The 15,564-nt window shown below is 43.4% G+C and overlaps 1 protein-coding gene across 1 annotated transcript; it reads left to right on the top strand.

Moving 5' to 3' along the window:
- Positions 1-419: 419 nt before the first annotated feature.
- LOC119958202 (protein S100-B-like) lies at positions 420-15,564 on the top strand. Its single transcript, XM_038786585.1, has 3 exons — positions 420-449; positions 5,294-5,443; positions 15,118-15,564. Exons 2-3 carry the CDS (start codon positions 5,312-5,314, stop codon positions 15,259-15,261), a joined length of 276 nt encoding a protein of 91 aa, XP_038642513.1. The 5' UTR covers positions 420-449; positions 5,294-5,311; the 3' UTR covers positions 15,262-15,564.

Here is a 15,564-nt window from a genome sequence, read left to right as displayed (position 1 = left end):
GTCTATGCCAGTGTTTATGCTTCACATGTGCCTCCTCCCATCTTACTTCATCTGATCCTATTAATATATTCTGCTGTTCTTTTTTCCCTCTTGTACTTATCTAATGCATTAACAAAATGTATAGGCTTTTAAATTTGTCTTGAAAATCGAGTGACTTAGCAGAAAATGCACCGAATGTGCTTTTACAATAAGTGATCCATTAAAACATTAAAAATACAGTATTTAAATCAAATCAAAGGCAATTAGCAGCAAAGTCCATTGGTGCTCTGCACTTACGAGAAATGGCGACAGTAAAACTGTTCTTTCAATGCACCAACGAATAATGAGGGGTGCTATATTTCAGACTAAGCATGCTCAGAACAAAGATAACTGAAAGGAGTCAAAGCTACTGAATCCAATTCATCACATTCAAGCAATAAGGAAAGACAGACCCAGAAGTAAAATACAAGGTGAGTACGGCACTTCGCACAAATGTATTTCTTCTAAATTGTAATACTGCAGATTAGGAAATATTGAATTTCATAATTAATCTATCGGCATCTTGTTTAGTTTATCTTTGTTAAAAATAAATTAATCATATTAATAGTGTCACAGAAATAATGGCTAGAAATCTGGCCACTTAAAATTTAAGTTGCATTTAAGGAGCTAAAAGACCTGCAATTTTGCAGGCAGGATTACAAACCAGAAGTGTGTCACCTGCCATATTGGTAAATGGCAAAAAGGATGTGCAGTTATAATAATCTTCATTAGTGTCACAATTAGGCTTACATTAACACTGCAATGAAGTTACTGTGAAAAGCCCCTAGTCGCCACATTCCGGCGCCTGTTCGGGTCACAGAGGGAGAATTCAGAATGTCCAATTCACCTAACAGCATGTCTTTGGACTGTGGGAGGAAACCGGAGCACCCGGAGGAAACCCACACAGTCACAGGGAGAACGTGCAGACTCCACACAGACAGTGACCCAAGCCAGGAATCGAACCTGGGACCCTGGCGCTGTGAAGCAACAGTGCTAACCACTGTGCTACTGTACCATCCAAAGTTACCACACCTGTAACAGATTAATGCCTTTGCAAATGCAAGGAAGGGGCCAAACTGACATTTGTTTGAGACCTGTCCAAGATTGGTTAACCCTGAAGTCATTGGCGCTAGCACTCGGAAAAACCATGCTTACATGTAGCCTAGCAGGTGCTTAAAGCAACTGCTGCAAGTCACAACCAAAAAGATGCGTTTAAAATATGTTTACCTGAATGTGGGTCTGGGAGGAGCACGAGGTCTTTGACTGGTTGTTTGTATGTTGATATGTTATTTTGTAACAAAAGATGAATGTCAGTTCAGTTCCCAGGTACAAATATGGCAGAGGCTGTGTTTCCAAAGGGGAGATATGATTTAAACGTGTGTAGAAATGTTACTGCATTAGTACAGCTGGAGGAGTAAGATTACATGATCAATGTTAGTCCTGACTGAGTGATTTGTAAGTATACCAGAGGGATAGGATTGGATATTTTCATCAAATGAAACTGTGTAGCATATTAATTAAATTTGGGAGTTTTTATTAATTCCCTGTGCACTTTAGACACAACCAGAAATACAATCAGCTTGGCTAGTTTTTTAAATTTAAATAATGTTGCATGTAATTAAGGATACGCTCACACTACAACTAATAGTTACAGCGTGAATTGACTTTTCTTTGCACCAATAAGCCATTTATCCATCATCTGTGTTTGCAGACCTAAATTGGCTCCTGGTCCAGCAACACCTCCATTTTAATGCTGCTGGACCTTTGTTTTTACTCCTGCTAGCAGTTTGTTTTTATTTCAGACCTCCAGCATCCACAATATTGTACTTTTACTGTTTCAAATTGCCCCATAGATCTGCCCTCCCCATTCTTTCCATTCAGTGCAGAAGGAGGAGGTGCTGTTTTTCACCTCTAATATTGGAGTAGTTTGTGTTACAGGTAAATATTTAACTTAATCTACTTAAGGTTAGTTAAGGGATGGCAATGCAACTGTAGGAGGTGGAAGTTTCTGGAGAGAATTGCAAACCCAGACAACCATATCTGCAATAAGTGCTTGCATCTTGAGGAACTTGAGCTCAGAATTGTTGAACTGGTGTCCAATGTGACAAACACTGTAGGGTATCAAGGATATCAGGGACAGAGAATTACATTGATACTTTCATCTACGAAGTAGTCACAGCCTTTAGCTTAGGAAGTGATACATATCTAGTTAATGGTTATAGGGCGCACCTCACAAAGGCGAGAATGAGCCGACTCTTTGAGGGGGTAGAGGATGTTTGTGAGCGTTGTGGGGGCCTCCCTGCAAACCACGCTCATATGTTTTGGTCCTGTCTGAAGCTCGAATTGTACTGGAGGAAAGTTTTCAGGGTAATTTCGAAGGTGGTACATGTGAGACTTGAGCCGGGTCCTCTGGAGGCCGTATTCGGGGTATCGGATGGGCCGGGGTTGCAAGCGGGTGCGGAGGCAGATGTTTTAGCCTTCACCTTGCTCATTTCCCAAAGGCAGGTCCTTTTGGGGTGGAGGTCAGTCGCTCCACCCTGTGCCCTGGAGTGGCGGGGAATCTGAGGGAGCCTTTAACATTCGAGAAGGTGAAGTTTAAGTTGAGGGGGAAGGATGGAAGGGTTCTACAAAACATGGGCTTTGTTCATTAAGCACTTTCTTTTTTTTTTATAAATTTAGAGTACCCAATTTGTTTTTCCAATTAAGGGGCAATTTAGCATGGCCAATCCACCTACCCTGCATACCTTTGGGTTGTGGAGGTGAGACCCACGCAGACACGGGGAGAATGTGCAAACTCCACACGGACAGTGACCTAGAGCTGGAATTGAACCTGGGACCTTGGTGCCGTGAGGCAGCAGTGCTAACCACTGCACCACCGTGCTGCCCCCATTATGCACTTTCAAGAATTGAATGACATCAAACATTAGTGTGGGGGTGGACGGGGTGGACTGTGGATGTTGTTGGTGACTATGTATGGGTGGATGGTGGATTCCTGATTCCTTTTCTTTGATGTTTGTATTTAAAATGTGTGGTGATCCACTGTGTAATTGTGCGTGTGCCTGTATTAGGGGATGTACAGCAGTACCTGTCCTACAGGTTCGCCGGTAGCCCCTGCCGGCTAGCTCCGCCCACAAGGAGCCATATAAATATGTATGAGTTCTCCTGAGCAGCCATTCTACCAGCTGCAGTCGGAGGATAAACATCTAACTGCAATAAAGCCTCTCTTGTACCCATTCGAGTCTTTAGTACAATTGATAGCACATCAATATGTTGGGGCTGTTTGGGGGTTGGTGGGAGGAGGGGACTGTTGACGAGGGGTTTGACATTGTATTTGTTATTGTTGATTGTTGGTGGATTTAAATTTGGATGAAAATGTGAAAACGTGACAGAAAGGAAGGAGTTAACCATGGAGCCAGAGTGTGGTGACGAGGGAATTTTCACAGTAACTTCATTGCCCTTGGGCCCACTTGTGACACTAATAAAGATTATTATTATGGTAATGCATCAGTGAATGAAATCAAGGTAAGAGAAAATGGTAAAAAGTTAAAACTAAAGACACTTTATCTGAATGCACAAAGCATTTGGAACAAGATAGTTTGATTTGATTTATTATTGTCACATGTATTAGTATACAGTGAAAAGTATTGTTTCTTGCATGCTGTACAAACAATGCATACCATACATAAGGAAGGAGAGACTACAGAATATAATGTTACAGTTATAGCAAGGTGTAGAGAAAATATCAATTTAATACGAGGTAGGTCCATTCAAAGAGAGAGAGATAAATGGGTTTAATTCAATAGCCTTTCAGAGACTGGGCTCATGATGGCCAAGGTGGGGAACTAAATATTATATGGTACTTGACATTTCAACAAGTCTATGAAATGGAAAAGCTAGTTGGGGATTTGGCGCTGATCATAAACGATGACATAAGGGCAGTGAGAAGGATCTTGGCTCGGAGGAGCAGGAAGTTGAATTAGAACAAGTCCCATAAATAATTTCAGAATTGCATTCTTCCATATTTTATTTTTATTCATTCAAGGGATGTGAGCTAGCTGGCTAGGCCAGCGTTTATTGTCTATCCCGATTATGTATTGAGGTAAGATTAATTAGTAATATCGTAGTTAGAGATGCTCTAATATGATAAAGTTGAGTTCGAGTTTGATCCAAGTCGAAAGCTAGAGTATTACACTTAAAGAAGGTCGATTACATAGGAATGAGGAGTGGGTTCACCAGCATAGATGGAGAAATTTATGATAGTAAGAAATGTTTCATAATTTTCAATAAATATACATTTTTTTGAAAACTAAACCTCCATTGGAAAATGGCTAACTAAGAGGTTAAAGGATAGTGTTAGAGAGTTATAACATTATCAAGAAGCACGAGGATTGGGAGAGTTTTAGAAAGCAGCAAGGGATGTCCAAAAGTTGACAGAGGGAGTAAAAAGAATAAGAGTAGCCAAGAGACGTAAAGAACAGATTGCAGGAACTTCTACAAGCATGTACAAAGGAGAAGCAAAGGTAAATGTGAGTCCCTTAAGAAGTTGAGACAGGAGAAATTGTAATGGGGAATAAGGAAATGATAGATGTTAAACAAATATTGGTGCGTCAGAAATAAAAACATAAAATAGCCCATAATTTGTCCTCTAATTCCATATTTCGCTCAGAGACCAAGAAAAGGTTGATGTGGGAAATGGACATAGAATAGGGAAGTTTGCTTAAAACGTTGGGGCCCAGTAATAGGAACTTTAATCATGATTTCAACCTGTTATTAAAATGTCGCCAAAGTCCCAGATGACCATAAGCTGCTTTCCCCTTTGAGGGGGAGCTGACTGGTGGTAATTTAACCCGAGGATCACCACACCTCAGGCAAGGGGCACGGTTGAGAAGGCGGGGCCTTCATGAATAACCTCAGTCAGTACGGGAATTGAACCCGCACTGTTGCCATCTCTCCGCATCACAAACCAGTTGTCCAGCTAGCTGAGCTAACCGAACCCCATCCTATGTTTTACATAGCTTTTGAGTTTTTGATTCGAACACTAGACGCAAAGAGCAAGAACACAGGTTATTTTTCTCGTCTCGTCATTGTGTATATTTGTTCATTGTTGATGACGGGTGTTAATTTATTTCTTTTTTGTATATATGGTGGGGGGGGGGGGTTGTTTCCTCTTTTCTCTTTGTATTTTGTTATTGATATTTTGTGAAAATTTGAATAAAAATTATTTTTTAAAAAAGCATATACTCTTTAACTCCACATATACTCTCTTTCTTAACAGAAAAATTGATTGAGTGGAATGTCTGACCTGGAGAATGCATTGATTGCAATCATAAAAGTCTTTCACAAGTATACAAAATGCAAGAGAGATAAACTCAAGAAAGCACAACTGAAGGCTCTCGTCAACCATGAGTTAAGCCAGTTTATTGAGGTAGAAAAAAATTAGTTACAGTTACCAAGTATACTTACGTTATCGTGTGAGATTTACCTGGGAATATTGTTTACATAATACACATCAGATATGCTGCTCCAAATATACATTTTCCAGTGCACTGCAAATTGGTTTGCAAACTTTCACAATAATTGGATTTTGTACATTAATTAAGACCCAGAACTGGGCATACAGGAAAAGTAGCCCAAATAGTCCCTTCATTGGCACTGGGTAACACAAAGACCATAAGATATAGAAGCAGAATTAAGCCATTCAGCCCATCACACCTGCTCATCATTTGATCATGGCTATGTTTCTCATTCTCCTGCCTTCTCCCCATAACCCCTGATATCCTTATTAATCCGCTATCTATCTCTGTCTTAAAGACACTCAGTGACTTGGCCTTCACAGCCTTCTGCAGCAAAGAGTTCCACAGATTCACCACCCTCTGGCTGAAGAAATTCCTCCTTTTAAAGGATTCTCAGTTTTAAAGGATCATTCCTTCAGTCTGAGACAGTGCCTTCGAGTTCTAGTCTCTCCTAATAGTGGAAATATGTTCCCCGAGTCCACTCTATCCAGGCCTCACAGTATCCTGTAATTTTCAATAAGGTCCCCCCTCATCCTTCTAAACTCCAACGAGTACAGACCCAAAGTCCTCAACCATTCCTCATATGACAAGCGCTTCATTCCAGGGATCATTCTTGTGAACCTCCTCTGGACCCTTTCCAAGGCCAGCACATCCTTCCTTAGGCACGGGTCCGAAAACTGCTCACAATACTCCAAATGGGGTCTGACCAGAACCTTGTGACCAAAGATTTTACATTACATAAGAAATAGCAGTAGTAGACGATATACAGTCCCTTCTAGCCTGTTCCGCCAATACGATCATGTCTGATCTAATTCCACTTTCCACCCACTCTCTATTTCCCTTGATTCCCTGAAAGACCAAAAAATCTATGTCAGCCTTGAATATACACAATTCTCTGGGGTGGAGGATTTCAAGGATTTACAACTCTCAAAGAAGAAATTTCTCATCTCCTAAATGATCAACTTCTTATCCTGAAACTGGGCCCCACAGTTCTAGATTCTCCAAACAGAGGAAACAGCCTCTCAGTATTATCCTTGCCAAGCCTGCTCAGAATCATAGACTCACAGTGCAGAAGGAGGCCATTCGGCCCATCATGTCTGCACCGACCCTCTGAAAGACCTAACTAGGCTCATTCCCCCGCCTAACCTGTACATCCCTGGACACTAAGGGACAATTTTATCATGGTCAATCCACCTAACCTGCACATCTTTGGACTGTAGGAGGAAACCGGACTACCCAGAGGAAACCCACGCAGACACGGTAGCAAACTCCACACAGTCACCCAAGGCTGGAATTGAACCCAGGTCCCTGGTGCTGTGAGGCAGTAGTGCTAACCACTGTGCCGCCCCATCTTATATGTTGCTATGTGAGTGGCTCTCATTCCTCCAAACATCAGATTTTGGGCCCAATATATGCAATCGCTCCTCACAGGAAATCCCTCTCATTCTAGGAACCAATCTAGTGAACGTCCACTGCACTGCCTCCAAGTATATGCTTCCTTAGATATGGAGGGCAAAGCTACAGAGTGCACCAAGTGTGGCCTCATCAAAGCCTATGGGCGTGATTCTCCCAACAGATTTCTGAGTTAATTTGTGGTGGGTTTTTCAGGGAGCTTCCCGCCAGCCCTGCCGGTGAGATCTCCACCACTATTCAATGACATTTAAGTCACTTTTTGGGGCCCTGGGGAGTTTCTCACTGGTTTAGCCCACACTTAGAATTTTTTTTAGCACTAGGGAGCAGAACTCAGCGATCGGGCCGCCATTTTGAAAGGGTGCCCCGATCTCTAAGTGAGCTTGTGGGTCCCTACACCCCCACCCATGGGCAGTGGGTCGCCCATACCCTCTCCATGGGCAATGTCACCCCCCCCCACACAGATGGACACTACCCCACACCCCCCAAGTGAGGACACCCCAATATGGGGTCCCCCCAAAACCCCCTCCCTTCTAGGACCTTCACCCACCCCTCAACCTCCCGGAGGCCGCTACTTACCTGCCCTGCACTCCCCCAACCTTCAACCCCTCCCCCCAAAAACCAGGCAATGCTCCTGCCAGCTTGGCAGTGCCAGGGTGGCAGTGCCAAGGTGCTAGCATGTCCACATTCCAAGGAGGGGGCCATGGAGTCACCCTGCACTTACGACCACCCAGGGGTCTCCAATGTCCCGGGAGAGCCCCCCCCCCCCCTCTCGGGTGCCATTCCGCCTGCTCCACGTTTGTGTGGACCAGCACTGATCTGCGCCCGGCTGCAGCCTCCCTGGTGAGGTCGGAGAATAGAGGGAGGCCGGTGGATCCCGCGCATTTGGGGCGGAGTTCCAACAGACGTCTCGTGGGACTTCGGAGAATCTCACAAGGTGCGGAGGCTGTTGCTAGGCTCGCTGCAGGTCTCTCTCGGGATTCTCCAGCCGCGTTGTGCTCTCGCTTGAGCGCAACGTAGCCGGAGAATTGCGCCCTATACATTTGTATTAAGACTTCCTTATTCCTGTACTCCAATCCCCTTCCAATAAAGGAAAACATGCAAGAACATGCCTTCCTAATTGCTGGTTGTTGTTGCATGATCACTTTATTTGTTCACTGTATGTCTGCACCCAACTCTATCTGAAGATCAGCCTATAGAAGTTTCACACCTGTTAGAAATGTTTTGCTTTTTTATTCTTAACATCAAAGTCAACGACTTCACTCCTCCCCACATTATACTTGCCTGCCACCTTGTTGCCCACTCACTTAACCTGTCTATATCACTTTACAGCCTCTTTGAAATGAAATGAAATGAAAATCGTTTATTGTCACGAGTAGGCTTCAATGAAGTTACTGTGAAAAGCCCCTAGTCGCCACATTCCGGCGCCTGTCCGGGGAGGCTGGTACAGGAATCGAACCGTGCTGCTGGCCTGCCTTAGTCTGCTTTAAAAGCCAACGATTTAGCCCAGTGAGCTTCACTGCCTCACTGCTTACATTCCCTCCTAGCTTTGTATATTACTCAAGACTTTTTGTCTAAGTCATTAATCTCGATGTTTTGCATGAACAAAAAAAATTTCAAGACAACCAATTCATTGACTCAAAACATACAGAATGTTATAGTACAGATGTATTCATTAGGCACGGACAATACCCAAATCGCAAGAATGAAACTTCTTTTAAAATCAGAGGCGAGTAGGACACTATGTGATTTATTTGTTAACTCTTTCATGCGATGTAGTCAAGTTCAGCATTTATTGCACATCTGTAATTGCCCTTAAACTAATTGGCTTGCGAGGCCATTTTCAGAGGGCATTTAAGAGTCAACCATATTGGTGTGGATCTGGAGTCAGATGTCGAGCAGACAGGGTAAGGACGGCAGATTTCCTTTCCTGAAGGACATTAATGAACCAGATGGGTTTTTACGACAATTGACCATGGTTTTGTGGTCACCATCAGACTTTTAAGTCCAGATTTTATTGAATTCAAATTCCACCATCTGCTGTGGTGGGATATGAACCTGGATCCCCTGGGTCTCAGGATTACTAGTCCAGTGACAGTACCACTATGCCACCACTACCCCCAAATAGCAGGTTCTTATGGGTACGCAGATAGAAATAAAACCCCAATGAAAAATAGATGAATACTTTTTTCTTCTGTAACTAATAAATCACAGAAATTGCAGAAATGCAAGGCTTTGAAATTGTGATTTCTGAGAGTTCGATTTTGTTAGTGAGTTATCAATTACAGAGAAAAGCCATGTTTTGTTAAAGATAAATTTCACCAATGGTCCCTCTAAGCCAGGGGTGGGCAAACTTTTCCGTGCAAGGGCCACATTCAGAAATTCACAATTTTAAAGGGCCGCATAGTATATTAAGTAAAATAATTAATATTTAAAATAGCCAAAATAAAAAGTTTTTAAAGAAAAAAAAGCAATTAATTTTTATTAATTAATATTTTAAAGTAGAAACTTTACATGAAACACATTTATTTGAAAAACAAAGTAACTCAGTTTAAAGAAAAAAAAGCAATTAATTTTTATTAATTAATATTTTAAAGTAGAAACTTCACATGAAACACATGTTGTGCCGAGCAATGATCACCCTACTCAAGTCAACGTATCCACCCTATACCAGTAACCCATTAACCTTAAAATTTAAAAAGAATGTTTTTTTTTATGACTTGATCTTGGTGGGCCGCATAAAGACCTTTGGCGGGCCGCACTTTGCCCACCCCTGCTCTAAGCATTGTAGCCAAAAAGTAATTTTGTGCATAACCAACATTCCCTTTAAGATGTGCACAAGCACAACAACACGTCAAGAAGAAATTGCACAATGCAACAAGCAGGCTGCGCACAGCGAAGAGAAATTAGAGGGAACACTGAAGACCACTCTCCCTAAATATTAGCAGAGTTGTGTTGCAGAGTTGATACATCATTATGAAACAACAGAGAACAGTTCACAGTTCTCAGACTATTTTAAAAAAGCAGAAACAAAGAACAATTTCCTATATTTTTAATTTTCCTTTGAGTTTCGACATTGACGAGATTAATAGTAGAAAATAGTGGCCAATTCTATACAAAAATTTACCAAGATCTAAGTATTACTTGTCATTATAAATGATGCCTTCCAAATTATTTAACGTAGCTACGTCTCATGATGGCATGGCTTAGTTGCTAGAATAAATGCCTCGCTTATTTCTAACCAAATTCTTGATTAGAAGGTAATGTTCCCTTCTATGCACAACCCATGGCTGTTGTCTTAATAGAACATAGAACATTACAGTGCAGTACGGGCCCTTCGGCCCTCGATGTTGTGCTGACCTGTGAAACCATCTGAAGCCTATCTGACCTACACTATTCCATTTTCATCCATATGTCTATCCAGTGACCACTTAAATGCCCTTAAAGTTGGCGAGTCTACTACTGTTGCAGGCAGGGCGTTCCACACCCCTACTACTCTCTGAGTAAAGAAACTGCCTCTGACATCTGTCCTATCTCTACCACCCCTCAATTTAAAGCTATGATCCCTCGTGTTGGTCATCACCATCCGAGGAAAAAGACTCTCACTGTCCACCCTATCTAACCCTCTGACTATCTTATATGTCTCTATTAAGTCACCTCTCAGCCTTCTCCTCTCTAACGAAAACAACCTCAAGTCCCTGAGTCTTTCCTCGTAAGACCTTCCCTCCATACCAGGCAACATCCTAGTAAATCTCCTCTGAACCCTTTCCAAAGCTTCCACATCCTTCCTATAATGTGGTGACCAGAACTGCACGCAGTACTCCAGGTGCGGCCGCACCAGAGTTATGTACAGCTGCAGCATGACCTTGTGGCTCCGAAACTCAATCCCCCTACTGATAAAGGCTAGCACACCATATGCCTTCTTAACATCCCTATTAACCTGGGTGGCAACTTTCAGGGATTTATGTACCTGGATGCTGAGATCTCTCGGTTCATCTACACTACCAAGAATCTTGCCATTAGCCCAGTACTCTGCATTCCTGTTACTCCTTCCAAAGTGAACCACCTCACACTTTTCCGCATTAAACTCCATCTGCCACCTCTCAGCCCAGCTCTGCAGCTTATCTATGTCCCTCTGTATCCTATAACATCCTTCAGCACTATCCACAACTCCACCGACCTTCGTGTCATCTGCAAATTTACTAACCCATCCTTCTACACCCTCTTCCAGGTCATTTATAAAAATGACAAACAGCAGTGGCCCCAAAACAGATCCTTGCGGTACACCACTAGTAACTGAACTCCAGGATGAACATTTGCCATCAACCACCACCCTCTGTCTTCTTTCAGCTAGCCAATTACTGATCCAAACCGCTAAATCACCTTCAATCCCATACTTCCTTATTTTCTGCAATAGCCTACCGTGGGGAACCTTATCAAACGCCTTACTGAAATCCATATACACCACATCAACCGCTTTACCCATATCCACCTGATTGGTCACCTTCTCAAAAAACTCAATAAGGTTTGTGAGGCATGACCTACCCTTCACAAAACCGTGTTGACTATCGCTAATCAACTTGTTCTTTTCAAGATGATTATAAACCCTATCTCTTATAACCTTTTACAACATTTTACCCACAACCAAAGTAAGGCTCACAGGTCTATAATTACCAGGGTTGTCTCTACTCCCCTTCTTGAACAAGGGGACAACATTTGCTATCCTCCAGTCTTCCGGCACTATTCCTATCGACAAAGACGACATAAAGATCAAGGACAAAGGCTCTGCAATCTCCTCCCTGGCTTCCCAGAGAATCCTAGGATAAATCCCATCTGGCAAAGGGGACTTATCTATTTCTACACTTTCCAAAATTGCTAACACCTCCTCCTTGTGAACCTCAATTCCATCTAGCCTGGTCGACTGTACCTGAGTATTCTCCTCGACAACATTGTCTGCAATCCTTTCCTCTACATCTCTGGAACTATTCGGAGGTCTATAGACAACTCCCAACAGGGTGACCTCTCCTCTCCCTAACCTCGGCCCATACTACCTCAGTAGACGAGTCCTCAAACATCCTTTCTACCGCCGTAATACTTTCCTTGATTAACAATGCCACACCCCTCCCTCTTTTACCATCTTCTCTGTTCTTACAGAAACATCTAAATCCTGGAACCTGCAACAACCATTCCTGTCCCTGCTCTACCCATGTCTCCGAAATCGCTGCAACATCGAGATCCCAGGTACCAACCCATGCTGCAAGCTCACCCACCTTATTCCGGATGCTCCTGGCGTTGAAGTAGACACACTTCAAATCAGCGTCTTGCTTGCCGGTGCCCTCTTTTGAACTTTTAACCCTATCCCTGACCTCACTACTCTCAACATCCTGTACACTGGGACTACAATTTAGGTTCCAATCCCCCTGCTGAATTAGTTTAAACCCCCCCCGAAGAGCACTAGCAAATCTCCCCCCCCCCCCCAGGATATTGGTACCCCTCTGGTTCAGGTGAAGACCATCCTGTTTGTAGAGGTCCCACCTACCCCAGAATGAGCCCCAATTATCCAGGAAACCAAAACCCTCCCTCCTGCACCATCCCTGTAGCCACGTGTTCAACTCCTCTCTCTCCTTATTTCTCACTTCGCTAGCACGTGGTACGGGTAACAACCCAGAGATAACAACTCTGTTTGTTCTAGCTCTCAGCTTCCACCCTAGCTCCCTGAATTTCTGTCTCAAATCCCCATCTCTCTTCCTACCTATGTCGTTGGTACCTATGTGGACCATGACTTGGGGCTGCTCCCCCTCAAGGATCCCAAAAACACGATCAGAGACATCACGAACCCTGGCACCTGGGAGGCAACACACCAAACGTGAGTCTCTTTCGTTCCCACAGAACCTCCTGTCTGTTCCTCTAACTATGGAGTCCCCAATGACAAGTGCTCTGTTCCTCTTCTCCCTTCCCTTCTGAGCCACAGACCTGTGCCCCATTGCTTACCCCTGGTAAGTCGCACCCCGCAACAGTATCCAAAACGGTATACTTGTTATAGAGGGGAACGGCCACAGGGGATCCCTGCACTGCCTGCCGGTTCCCTCTCCCTCCCCTGACGGTAACCCATCTACCTTCTTCTTTTACCTGAGGTGTGATTACCTCCCTATAACTCCTCTCAATAACCCCCTCTGCCTCCCGAATGATCCGAAGTTCATCCAGCTCCCTAACGCGGTTCTCGAGGAGCTGGAGTTGGGTGCACTTGCCGCAGATGTAGTCAGCAGGGACACTCGAGGTGACCCTTTCCTCCCACATTCTGCAGGAGGAACATTCAACTGCCCTAGCCTCCATTCCCACTGAACTAACTTCCCAACTACTGAAAACTAAAAAAAAAACTTGTTAGTTTAGCAATCCGACGGACAGAACTTTTTTTTTGGTTAGAGGAGGAGAATGGGTGGGAGACACTATGTAAGTAGTGTTTCGGGTAAAGCTGTCACTCGAGAACAGCCCCTTCAAAAACCAACTTCAACTTACGCTGACGGTACTGCACGTATGCAAATCTCCCCGGAACAGCCAATCAGTAGCTTTGCTCTTCTGCCCTCTGCTGGATGCTTGGCTTCCCTCGGGTCACTTGCGCAGGTACACCTTCAACTTACGCTGACCGCACTGCACGTATGCAAATCTCCCCGGAACAGCCAATCAGAAGCTCTGCTCTGCTGCCCTCTGCTGGATAGGTGCCATATTATGTTGCACTGGTGGTGGTTTATTGATGCAATCTTGAGGCTTGTGTGTCTGAACATAAACACCTTTATGGTAGGCTTTAACTATTTATAGTTCCAAGTATGGTCTTGCATGGTACTTTCACCATACAGGTTAGCTGCTTGGAATTCTTTCTAGCCTATTCTCTAACCACACATCACACTGTGGGCAGAGTCACTCTCTTGTCCCATGTTAACCTTTGATCTGGTGAGCATCTTACATTATAATTGCAGGCACATATTATCACAACAGGCTTCAGATTTCCTGCTTTTTCCACTGCTCAGAGGCTGAATAATCTAGGCTGTGCACTCCTCCGGTGTTATTGATTTGGCAATGCACATAATAGATCCATTTGGAGGGTTAGAAACTGGCAGACATTGCACCTGCTTTTTCAGCATAAAATGGGCGCAAGGCATACCAAGTTAGCAATGGGATGGTCTGTGCTCAATTGGGTCCTGCTAAACTCATGGGATTCTTTTTTTTAAAAAACAGGTGTGCTTAATAATAATAACAATCGCTTCTTGTCACAAGTCGGCTTCAATGAAGTTACTGTGAAAAGCCCCTAGTCGCCACATTCCGGCACCTGTTCGGGGAAGCCGGTACGGGAATTGAACCCGCGCTGCTGGCATTGTGCTGCATTACAAGCCAGCTGTTTAGCCCACTGTGCTAAACCAGCCCCTTGGCAGATGATTGAAATAGGCGCTGTGTTCAAGTAAATTAGGGGCTAGTGTTTTTCCAATTTCATTGAGGATGAGGCGTAAGACATAAGGGAAGTAATGAAAGATTTGGGGAATAAAAACTATGTGGAGCCAGGAGGAGTGGGAGTACTACAATTAAACAGGAGTCGCAATCACCCCTCCCAGGACGTATCCAAAGACCACAGCCAGTCAGGACAGTGGCCAAATCATGTCTTTGCTCAGGTTAGCTTCCTGTGGAGCTGTGACCATTAGCAGCAACCTCTGGTGGGTATGCTACTAATTTCCACCAAACCTTGGGCTTCTTGGTGCGGGGCACACTGGTCAGAGATAGCCGAACGTACCTTTATGTTTACTACAGTTCTTCCTTATTGCATAACAGTTTGAATGGAGTGTAGGTATGAAAGGTAAAAAAAAAACAGTTTATCAAAACACAAGGGAAACATCTACACCGCACTTGGTATAAACTCCGATATGGATTGGCATTATTAGTTATTCCAAAATACTACACGGGCGTTATGCATTCAATAACAGGCCCAGACCAAAAGGGAACCCAGAGTCTATTTAGCAGCCCAACCAAGAACAGGCAAAACACTCCTATTGTGTTTGACTAAAAATGGACGAGTTTAGGATTAGATTTGAATTGGAGACCAGGCATCGCAGTCCACCATTCCAATAGTTTGTTAATGTTTATTTGTTTGAATAAAATGCATCTTTTTGTGTTTATCAATCCCACAAAGAACATAAAAGATCAAGAGACTCTGGATACACTCATGCTGGACTTGGATGAAAATGGTGATATGGAAATTGATTTTCAAGAATTTGTCACATTTGTTGCTATGATTACCTCGGCATGTCACAGCTTCTTTGCTCCTCAGCAGTGAACTTTGGAACTAAGAGCAGAAAGTGTACTTTGCGTACAGAAATGAGTTGAAGAACCTCAACTCGATAAAGACGACAACTTTTCAAGCAGACAGGAACATAACTATCTGATCAGAAGAAAAAGTACTTTGAAGATGCCTAGGAGGGCCAAGCATATTCTGTTTCTTAAAACTAGCTTCCTGCACTCTCGACAACCCTGACAAATCCAACAATACATACAAATATGTTTTTAAAATTTGAGTATTCTAAACTGGACTTCAGTTTTTAATGTAGCACTTCAAAGAATGTACACATTATAGCTGCCT

The sequence above is a fragment of the Scyliorhinus canicula genome, chromosome 28 (genome assembly GCF_902713615.1).
Source record: "Scyliorhinus canicula chromosome 28, sScyCan1.1, whole genome shotgun sequence".
NCBI lineage: Eukaryota > Metazoa > Chordata > Chondrichthyes > Carcharhiniformes > Scyliorhinidae > Scyliorhinus > Scyliorhinus canicula.
The sequence above is the reverse complement of the archived record's forward strand: the minus strand, read 5'-3'. Positions and strand labels throughout refer to the sequence as shown.

Coding starts and splice junctions, on each gene's coding strand:
- LOC119958202 (XM_038786585.1), top strand. CDS start 5,312: ATGTCTGACCTGGAGAATGCATTGATTGCAATCATAAAAGTCTTTCAC. Junction 5,444..15,117: donor AGTTAAGCCAGTTTATTGAG/GTAGAAAAAAAT, acceptor AATCCCACAAAG/AACATAAAAGATCAAGAGAC.